The sequence below is a fragment of the Peromyscus eremicus genome, chromosome 17 (genome assembly GCF_949786415.1).
Source record: "Peromyscus eremicus chromosome 17, PerEre_H2_v1, whole genome shotgun sequence".
Lineage (NCBI taxonomy): Eukaryota > Metazoa > Chordata > Mammalia > Rodentia > Cricetidae > Peromyscus > Peromyscus eremicus.
This window is the reverse complement of record NC_081433.1, coordinates 61,010,422-61,020,944: the sequence shown is the minus strand read 5'-3', so window position 1 is coordinate 61,020,944 and position 10,523 is coordinate 61,010,422. Positions and strand designations below refer to the sequence as shown.

Below are 10,523 nucleotides of genomic sequence, written 5' to 3'. Positions count from 1 at the left end.
AAGAAGAACCCCGATGTCATGAGCAGATCTGAGGCTGCTAGCGCCTGGGGTGGGGGTGCTCATGTCACTGTGTCTGACATCTGTCACTCAGTGTCACGAGTTCCTCCTCATGGGCATCATGTGACAGGGATATGCCTCCAGATCCCTCTGCAGCAAGCTCTCTCCACGGCTGAGCATCCTTTCCACGGGGCTCCGGGCCTGGGCCACCCTGTCTCCTGCCCTCAGTGCTGGGCCACCCTGTCCCCTGACCCCGCAGGCCCTGCCTCTGAGTGGTCAGAGTCCACGGGAGCTGGTCTCCGACCCAGGACCTCACACAGCCTTGACTGCTTCCCCTTCCTGTCAGTGACCTGCTGGGTTGGGTTCCTTCAGACAGACCCGCCACACAGTCCTCACGCCAGGACACACTCCCTCCCCTGTGCACAGGCCAGCCTGGCTCCCACGGGTCCCTCAAGTCCCTGGGGTTTATACCTGTCCCCTGTGAGAGGCCAGATCCTCCTAGGCAGCTGCTCCTCAGGCCACAGGACCTTAGCTCCTGATGACTAGCTCGGGAACTGCTCTGATGCCTGTCAAGTCTATTTATCAGTGATGTCCCCTCCTCTGGCAGGCCGTAAAGCTCCTCTTCAGCAGCCACAGAGACTTCCACGGAGCCTCTATGGGACGGTGGAAAATTAAGGACAGGTTTTAAGAATCCTTGGCAAACTCCTAGCCATGTGTTGAAGCCCCAACGTTAATGCCCCCTCCTCTAGGATGCCTTACAGGATCCTGTCTCTTTTTCTGGGTCTGTCCTGTCTCCATAGTGTGTGTGTGTGTGTGTGTGTGTGTGTGTGTGTGTGTGTGTGTGTGTCACTGTCCAGCTCTGTCCTTTCCCAGGACCAGATGGTCCTGAGTACCTGCCCAGGGCTGAGCATTTGTAGCGATTGTTGTTGAGTGGATATTTGCAGAGCCCAGCAGAGGTCAGGAAGCGGGTGGGGAAGCTGCGGGCCAGGGAGCACAGGGTGAGGTCACCGGCTTCCAGCAAGAGAGAAGTGGGACAGGGCGGCCCCTCCTCCTCTGCGACAGAGCCTGAGGCTGGCGGAGGGCCGGTCTCCAGCCGTCCCCTCCGCTCCTTCCGCTTCTCCCAGGCGCTGGACGCAGAGGTGGAGAGCGCCAGGTCGGTGGCTCAGCCGGGCCGCCACGGTGAGCCCCAACCCAGACCCCGAGGCTCGCGACACCACAAAGGCCGGAAGGTGACACCGGAGGTAAGACCCAGGCTCTCTGACACAAGCACCCGCCTCCCGCACTCCTGGGTCTGCAGGAAAGGTTGCCAGGACCCGGGCTGGGCGGTTTCCAGGGCAACCTCTCATCTACTTATGGCCAGGTCTTGGCTAAGGAGAGCGCTGCAGAGGATCTGAAGTAGAGGTGTGTGGGAGGGTGGTCTAGTCTTCAGCTGGCGCCGGATGCACCCATTTCACAGACCAAAAGATGGAGGCTTGGGGACCAGGGATGCTCTGGGAGAGGTGGCCGGCCAGGGGCAGTGTGCTTCCATGTCAGAAGAGCCTGAGCTGGTTGAGGGTCTTTTATTTGGGTTTGAGGCAGGGTCTCACTCTGTAGACCAGGCTGGCCACGAACTCACAAGAGATCCACTTGCCTCTGCCGGCTGAGACTAAAGGCGTGAGCCACCACCTCTAGCCTGGTTTGAATTATTAAAGTTTTTTTTTTTTTTTTAAACTCACAATATTCAACCTGGGTAGGGAGACCGCAGGGCGAGGTTTGACGCCTGTGTCCCCACACAGGTTGCTGGAATGGGGGCCACCAGGGCCAGGCTGCTGTGGACATGTCTTCTGCTGCTGTTGGCTTTGCTCCATGAGTCGGGGAGTCAAGATCTCACCTGCACGGTGTCCCTAAGCCACGTGAACTGGACGCAGACATTCAGTGACACCTGCCTCAATTTCAGTGGCCTTGGCCTGTCCCTGCCAGGGACCCAGTCCCTGAAGGCCAGCCGCGTGCAAGTCCTGGACCTATCTAGGAACAAGCTGCAGGCTCTCCCTGGGCTGTTCTTCGCCAACCTGGAGAAGCTCCACACCCTGATTGTCACCCACAACCAGCTGGTCAGCGTAGACCAGTCGCTGGCCCTGCGCTGTGACCTGGAGCTCAGGGCCGACTGCAGCTGTGGGCTGACCTCCTGGTACGGCATTCGCCGGAACAACTGCTCGGGAGAGCAGGAGCTGCCCTGTCTACACCCGGGCACTGGAGCCCCGGGGAACCTCTCCACCTTCCTCCAGGTCAGCTGTCCCGCCGGCTTAGGCCCGTGGACCGTCGGTGCTCTTGTGGCAGGGACTTCCTTCCTGGCTCTGGCTGTCAGTGGATCTGTGCTGGCCTGGAGACTTCGGCGACACCGGGGAGCCGGTGGCCTCGGCAAAGCCCAGAGTTCATACGACTCCCCCAGACCGGTGACAGGCTTCCTGGCAAGCAGCCAGCGAGGGAGCCCCAAGGCCCCGGCCACAGCACCAGACAGGTCCACGCTGGACTATGAGAATGTCTTCATAGGCCAGCTGGCCGAGGAGTGCTCACGGCCTGCACCCGGGTGAGTGACCACAGACACCTGTCCACAGTGGGTAGTTACTCAGCAGAACATGGTGGTGTGCACCTGTCAGGGAGGGTTGCAGTTCTCGGGAGTCAGAGGCAGGTGGATTACCACGAGTTTGAAGTCAGCCTGAGAATTTCAAGTGGGCCTCATGCAGGCTGCGTGGCACTGGCCAAGCAGCAGCGCGTCTCTGTTTATATGAGGATCGAGGGCCTAGCTCACCTCCAGGGGTCGGTAAGGGTCCCGGGGGCCAGCTCGCCTGGTGACCCGCAAACCCGGTCCACAGCTCTGGAGGAGGAGGGCCGTAAGCAGCCCAGACCGTGACTGAGTGCTGTCCGTGTGACAGCGATGTCTGCCGCACCTCCCTGTGACACCTGGGATGCTCAGCTGGTTAAGACTGGTCGAAGGAGCAAGTGTTGGCGGTGTGCCTGTGTTCCCAGCACCGTGGGGTGGAGGCTGGAGGATGCCGAGTTTGAGGCCAGCAGCCTGACCACATGACACTCTGTCTCAACAAACCAAACACACAAAAAGAAAGAGGAAAAAAAAAAAAAAAACAAGGGAAGTTTGTGGCCAGAAGGAGGGAAGGAAGAGAGAGGCCGGGCTGGGAGCGGAGGCCGGGGATTGGGGGGGGGGGGGGGGCCTCAGCGGCTGGGGAGGGGTATGCAAATGAATGCAAATATCGAGAAAGCGGAAGTGCGGCGGAGAGGGATGCGGGAGGTCGCTGACCTCCGCTAAGCTTCTCTGTTACTGTTACCACCCCGGCCCGTCCTGGGCCTGCTGCGCTCTTAAGGACCCGGGTTCGGTTCTTCCCACACACGTGAAGTTCCCCGCGCTCACAGCTTCCCCTGAGCTCACAGGAAAATGATAATAAGGAAACACTGTTAAAAAGTGAAGTCGGTGGGCCTGAGCTGGGCTGGAGCGCTTGCCCAGACACACCCGGCCCTGGGCGCCACGACCTGCACCACCCAGATCAGCTCTGGGAGGCAGAGGCAGGAAATCCGAGTACAAGGCTAGCCTGGGCTACATGAGACCTTGTCTCAAAAAAAAAAAAATTAGCAAAACACAACGACAAAGCATGTGAAGGTGTGTTCTGGGATTGGAGAGAAGGTGAGAGGGCACATACACCACGCACACGCACCACACACGCATGCACAGGCGCGCGCGCACACACGTACACGCACCATGCATGCAGACACTACCCATGCACATATAAAAAATCAAAGTTAGCGTGTTCTTTCCACTCTCGTGTTTTGACGGTGCGGAAACAGAGGCTTTCCGAGCCTTGGGAGTGATTTGCCCACCTACTGGGGGCTGAGTGTTCAAATCTCTGCCCACGAGGGACGATCTCATCCAAACCACGGAGGACGCTTGGACACCTCGTCCAACTCCCTGGCCGTAGCGGGTTTCCTGTAATGTTAAATACACTTCTCTCCCTTTTGACTTAAGAGCTCTAGGACTGAGTGTGTGTGTGTGTGTGTGTGTGTGTGTGTGTGTGTGTGTGTGTGTGTGTGAGAGAGAGAGAGAGAAGTGTGCCGCATCCCTCTCTGACTCAGTCAAGGCCCTGACGTCCATCTGCCCCTGCAGGAGCCCTTCCGGGGACACCGACTTCTACATGAATTACAAGGGTGACGACCTGGACCCTCAGCCCGTCTACTGCAACCTGGAGTCCCTGGGAAGGGCCCCAGGGTACAACCAGGAGTTTGTGGCTCCAGGGCGCTGAGACCCCAGCCCCTCCGTGGGGACAGAACACTGAGCCTTGAGACTCCGCCGCTGAAGCCCCCACACTCCCCAGGACTCTCAACGTCAGAGGGGGTGCTAGGACCCCCAAAGTGGAAGGAGGGTCTCAGCTGAACCCATGGTCAGGGCAAGTTGTGCTCAATAAATGCTGTGGGCCGCATGGGGCTAAGAGCCTGACTGACCCGGGGTTCCCCATCTCCATCTGGGGTTCCCAAGTGGCTCTGCATCCCTCCGGGCCCACTGCCCCCTCCCCTGCCCCCTCCCCGCCCCCTCCCCTGCCCCCTCCCCTGCCCCCCCCCCGCCCCCTCCCGCGCCCTCCCCTGCCCCCTCCCCTGTCCCCTCCCCTACCCCCTCCTGTCCCCTCCCCTGTCCCCTCCCCTGCCCTCCCCTGCCCCCTCCCCTGTCCCCTCCCCTCCCCTCCCCTGCCCTCCCCTGCCCCCTCCCCTGCCCAGCTCCGGCTTCCTGGGTCAGGGCCTTGTAGCCTGTGTGGCTTCCCCTGCCTCTCTGTGCGTCCTTTTTCTTTCCTTCTGCCCTTCCCATCTAGGTTCACTGCTCACCAAATAGACATACAAACAAATAAACAAAAGGAGCCTAAAGACACTCCCAGGCTGTGGCGGTTGCTCTTGGCTGTCAACCTGACTGTGTCTGGAATTAATTAAAACCTAAGACGGAGGGCACACTTGTTTAACTCTTTAAAGTGGGAAGATCCACTTCTTTTCTTTCTTTTTGTTTATTTGTTTTGTTCTTCAAAACAGGGTTCCTGGGGTTGGGGATTTAGCTCAGTGGCAGAGCGCTGCTTGCTTAGCAAGTGCAAGGCCCTGGGTTCAGTCCTCAGCTCTGAAAACACACACACACACACACACACACACAAAAAAAAAAAAAAAAAAAAAAAAAAACAGGGTTCCTCTGTGTAGTCCTACCTGTCCTGGAACTCAGTGTGTAGACCAGGCTGGCCTCGAACTCACAGAGATCCACTGAGTGCTGGGATTAAAGGCCTGCACCATTACCATTACCAAATGTTGGGTCTGTGGTCTTGAAATAATGGGGGATAGACCACCAAAGTCTATTAAACCAGAGGCAAACTTTATAAAAAATTAAAAATTAAGAAAATAAAACACCGTGGAGCACAAAAGCTTATCAGCTGGCTGAGACCACAGCCAATGGTGGAATTCTGGGGCTGCGGCACAGGAGGTGGGTATCAGCCCCCTTTCATAGTGTAGGCACGGGGTGCATGCTAACAGTCACGTAGAAACATCACGCATGGGGTGCATGCTAACAGTCACGTAGAAACATCAGGCATGGGGTGCATGCTAACAGTCACATAGAAACAACTATTAAAAGTTAACTTTGGTCCAGGCAGTTGTTGGCTCTAAGGGGCAAGGGGGTTAAAAGTTAAAAGGGGCATTGTTAGCAGTTAACCTTTAGAGCTGACTAGTTTTTATCTCTTAAGCTTATAATTTTATATTTCTATATTCCTGGACCCTTCACAAGTCAGCACCACCTCCCACCTGGAAGATCCACCTCCAGTCTGGAGACGTCAGACACATGCTTTGATCTGGATCTTGAGGTGAGAAGACACACCTTTAATCTGGGCCACACCTTCTGCTGGAAGTCTAATAGGACATAGAAGAAGGAAACTTTGGCTGTTTGTCTGCTTGCCCTCAACTTGCTGACACATCCATTCCTTCACTGGCATTGGAACCTACTTCTTCAAGACTCCAGCATATACTGAAGAGCAGCTGAGACATCCAGGCTTGGAGACTAAACAACTATTGGATTCTTTCTGTTCACAGCCTGCCACTGTTGGATTACCTGGACTGCAGCCTATCAATCATTCCAATAACCCCCCTTTCCCTATATATCCAGAGAGATTCATTCTGTAAGTTCTGTTACTCCAGAAAACTGTGACCAACACAGGCCAGGATGCAGCGCACCACCCTCGAGAAGCCCCCCAGGATTCCTCAGACACTTTCATCGGCCTATGATACCTCATGCTGTTCTAGGTGCTGCTGGAGCTCAGCCTGGTCAGAGGCACCCCAGTCCTAGGGTGTTAGGCCTGGTTTGGAGGAGAAGTAGGAGGAGAGTGCCCAGAAGGAGGCAACTGAGGGAGTTTGAACAGCTTCCACATAACAGGGGGACCTGCAGTGGGTCCTGCGGGACGCGTAGGAGCTTGCGAAGTGGAGAGGAAGACATATTGGAATCAGCTGATGCAGGCTGGACCTGGTGAGGGCCGAGGTTGGTGGCCGCTGCCTGGTGGGTTCCTGCTGGGATAGAGACCCACGCCAGGGCCACCAGGACGGCCTGCTGGCTCGCTCCTCATTGCAGCTCACGCACCTGCTCCCAGGTGGCAGTCCCTCCCACACCACTGTCAATCAAGAAAATCCCCCACAGGCCAGTCTGATGGGGGCATGTCCCCTGCTCAGTTCCTCAGTGACACAGGGCAGGCTTCCTGCTGCCTCATTTTCAAACACTTTACCATCGGCCCTGCCCGCCCCACCTCAGGACCTTCTGAACTTCTGCCCCAGCCGGTTTCACCTCACACGTCCCCCCTCGGGTGGCTTCTTTATCAGACCATCTGAATCTGAATGAAGTGGGAGGGGGCATCCTGGACGTCTCAGAAAAAGTGGACACAGGTGTGAGGGCCTGAACTCAGCAATTCTGACACACACAGAGGAATGTCTTTCCTGGGAGATACAGTGTGGGTGAAACTTCCTCACAACTTACTGTTTACTCCTTGCTCTTTTCATATGAAAGACCAGAGGCAACATCATTGTGAAAGCAATAAACTCTGGAAACAGGAAGGGCAACGACCTCTTCCCTGCCGGGGTCAGCATGGTTTTGTAAAGTCTCGAATTTCATGACCTCAGGCTGCCTATGTTTGGAAAGGTGACACACACACTCCCCCATACCAGGAGGGCCACTAGAAGGCTGACTGGTGACTGAGGTGGAGTCAGGCACTGTCCCAGTGACAAACGACAGTTACAGGGGCACACGTGTTCAGACATGTCACAATTCTGTAAAAAGTATTTTTTATTACATTGTATTTGTGTGTGTGTGTGTGTTGGAGACAGAGAGGGAGAGAGAGAGGGCGAGCACATGTGGAGACCAGAGCACACCTCTCAGGAGTCATTTCCACCACCAAGTGAGTCCCTGGGATTCGAACCCAGGGCATCAGGCTTGGCCCCAAGCGCCTTTCCTTGCAGGCCCTGAGAGGTCGCAGCACTCTGGTGGCCTGGCGCCGCTTCCGTTCTCACCCATTCGTCCCTTCAGCGGCAGCCTTGGGGAAACTGAGTCTCCGTCTTAGACCCTCATAGAAACCAGTCTCACGTTTATTAACAGAGTTTTAAATAAATACACAATCCACGCACTCACCCAGCCCGACCCCAATAAATTAACAATATTAATAAATACAAGGGGGCCGGAGAGACGGCTCAGCGGTTAGGAGCACCGGCTGCTCTTCCAGAGGACCCGGTTCCATTCCCAGCAACCACAGGGCAGGTCACACCTGCCTGTAACTCCTGTTCCAGGGGATTCAACACCCTCACACAGACATACATGCAGGCAAAACACCAATGTACATAAAATACAAATAAATAAATTAAAAAATACAAATATAAATAGCAGAGAGGAGTGCAGGTGAGCGCGCGGCCCGGCGCTCATGCGCAGTGGCAGCCCCGGGCCACCAGGTCGTCGTAGGTCTGCAGTGACACGCCGCTGTCCGTCCGGTGCATGAGGACCACCGGGGTGTAGCTGGAGGGGACGCAGCAGGGGGCGGGCACCCGGTCGGGCTGCAGGCCGTGCAGGCGCGCTTTGATCTGCGCGTGCGTGCTGGCCGAGCGGTAGAGGTGCGGGCACTCGCCCACGCACATGCTCAGCTGCAGCTGGCGCGGGGACAGCACCCAGTCGCTCCAGCCCAGGTCCTCGAGGGTCGCCTGCACCGTCTGCAGGTGACAGCAGCGCCCGGGGCCCAGCGGGCAGGCGTCTCTGGGGCGCGCGTGCGCGCTGCGGCGCCCCCTGCCGGCGGCCGGCCACAGGTGCAGTTCCAGGCGCGCGCCGCAAGAGGGCGCCACGGCCAGGCCCGGGGGCGGCGCCAGGCGCAGGCGCAGTGCGCGGCTGCGGGGTCCCCGGAGGCTGAGCGCGCGCCGCAGCGGCACGGTGACGTCCCAGGGCCGCGACGGCGGCGGCAGCACGAGCAGCGCTCGGTGCACGCGGTGGGCTTCGGGGAGACGCTGCGTCGGCGACGCCCGGACGCGGAGCAGCAGGCGGCCGCGCGGGCCCCGTCGCACTGCGGGAGAGACGGAAAGTGTCACGCGTGTGCCCGTGTGCACGGACGCCACCCTCGTGCCCGCGTGCAAGGTGCACGGACGCCACTCGTGCCCGTGTGCAAGGTGCACGGACGCCACTCTCGTGCCCGTGTGCAAGGTGAACGGACGCCACCCTCGTGCCCGCGTGCAAGGTGCACGGACGCCACCCTCGTGCCCGCGTGCAAGGTGCACGGACGGCAAACGTGGGCGGCCCAGGTCTCTACGCAGCCCAGGCTAGCTGCAGCCCAGGCTAGCCTCCGAGACCCGCCCGCCCGGGCCCTGGGTGGTTCTGAAGCAGGATTTGGTGGCTGACACCTGTCATCTCAGAACTAGGGAAGCGGAGGCAGGAGGATTGCCCTGAGTTTGAAATCCGCCTAAGGCTACAAAAGCATCTCAAAAACAAAAAAAAACTAAAATGCCAAAAGAAAAATTTAAAATTTGGGACAGGTTCTCACTACGTAGCCCCAGCTGGCCTTGAACTCATGGCAATCCTCCTGCCTCAGCCTCTCGAGTAGCTGGGATGACAGGCGTGCGCCACCACAGCCGAAGCCATGGAGACTCCCGCTCCGGGACCGCGGCACTGGTGTCACACGGCGCCCGGGGAGTTCGGGGAGGGCGTGGTCCGCCGCCCGGCCACGCCCCGACCACGCCCCCAGCCCGCCCGGCCCCGGTCCTAGCGCCGGCGACACCTGACCTCCCCCGTCCCTCGTGGCCGTGGCGGAGTCTTGACCAGCGATTGCGTCAGATCCCCGACCCAGTTCCTGCGGGTCTCCCTGTGGCTCCGCCGTCCCGCGCCCCGCCGTCCCTTCTCCTCCGCCGTCCCGCGCCCCGCCGTCCCTTCCCCCCCAGGCGCACCCCGCACCCCCGCCGTCCTGCTCCCCGCAGTCCCGCACCCCCGCCGTCCCTTCTCCTCCGCCGTCCCGCGCCCCGCCGTCCTGATCCCCGCAGTCCCTTCTCCTCCACCGTCCCGAGCCCCCGCCGTCCCTTCTCCCCCCCAGGCGCACCCCTCAACCCCGCCGTCCTGCTCCCCGCAGTCCCTTCTCCTCCGCCGTCCCGAGCCCCCGCCGTCCCTTCTCCCCCCGAGGCGCACCCCGCACCCCCCACGCCAGCGCTGTGCACCTTCGGGGGGACCTCGGCCTCTCTGGACCCTCTGCATCTCCCACGCTGGCTGAGCCCGCTGCGCGCAGGACCGCGTCACCCCAGAGGGGACAGGGTCTTCCTACCCACCGAGCTGGGGAAACTGAGGCTCGCAGGCTGGACTGAGCCTCGTGGACTCGAATGTGTTGGTTAGACGGGGGGCGGGGGGGGGGCGTGTCGCTCAGGTGGGTCCCCAGATGCCACTCACCTTCTGGAGTGAGTATCCGGACAGTCGGGCCGGGGGCGGGCTCTGAGTTCGAGTCCTCCCGGCTCCGGTTAGCTTGCAGCCGGCTCAGCAGGTCCTGGAAGCGACCGCGTAGCTCCCGGGCGTCGAGCTGGGCCCCCTCCGGGTGGGCGCGTCGCTGCTCGGGCAGTGCCAGGGCGTCCCCCGGCGGCGGCCAGGACAGCAGCAGCAGCAGCAGCAGCAGCAGGAACAGCAGGAACCGGAGCTGCGGGGCGCGCGGAGGCCGGGGCAGGGCCATGTCGGGGCGGCGTGGGGCGCGCGGCTTCGAGCTGAGCCTCCCGCCGCCGCCGCCGCCGCCTTTATAGCCCCGGACTCCGTCCGCCCCGCCCCGCGCGCGGTGCCAACTCGGGTGACCAGGCTGATCCGGGCGGGAACCCCAGGGCGGGGGGGGGAAGCCGCGGGGTCTGGTGACCCGCCGAGCACGTGACCGGAGTTCCTGCGGAGTCCTCCTTCCCCCGGGACCGGCCCCCCCATCCAAGGGGGAGATTTAACAGAAGCCGAGGAGAAGCTGGAGAGCGCAAGTCCGGGCAAGTCCCCG

At 60.0% G+C, this 10,523-nt stretch overlaps 2 protein-coding genes across 2 annotated transcripts; one reads left to right on the top strand and one right to left on the bottom strand.

Moving 5' to 3' along the window:
• The first annotated feature begins 1,081 nt into the window (after positions 1–1,081).
• Positions 1,082–4,360, top strand: Lrrc25 (leucine rich repeat containing 25). The gene is made up of 3 exons (XM_059244942.1): positions 1,082–1,238; positions 1,773–2,563; positions 4,148–4,360. The coding sequence occupies exons 2-3, from the start codon at positions 1,782–1,784 to the stop codon at positions 4,281–4,283; spliced, it is 918 nt and encodes a 305-aa protein (XP_059100925.1). The 5' UTR covers positions 1,082–1,238; positions 1,773–1,781; the 3' UTR covers positions 4,284–4,360.
• A 3,251-nt stretch (positions 4,361–7,611) lies between these two features.
• Positions 7,612–10,223, bottom strand: Gdf15 (growth differentiation factor 15). Its single transcript, XM_059244495.1, has 2 exons — positions 9,950–10,223; positions 7,612–8,585 (listed from the first exon to the last, which is right to left on the bottom strand). The coding sequence occupies exons 1-2, from the start codon at positions 10,221–10,223 to the stop codon at positions 7,957–7,959; spliced, it is 903 nt and encodes a 300-aa protein (XP_059100478.1). The 3' UTR covers positions 7,612–7,956.
• Between the last annotated feature and the right edge of the window lie 300 nt (positions 10,224–10,523).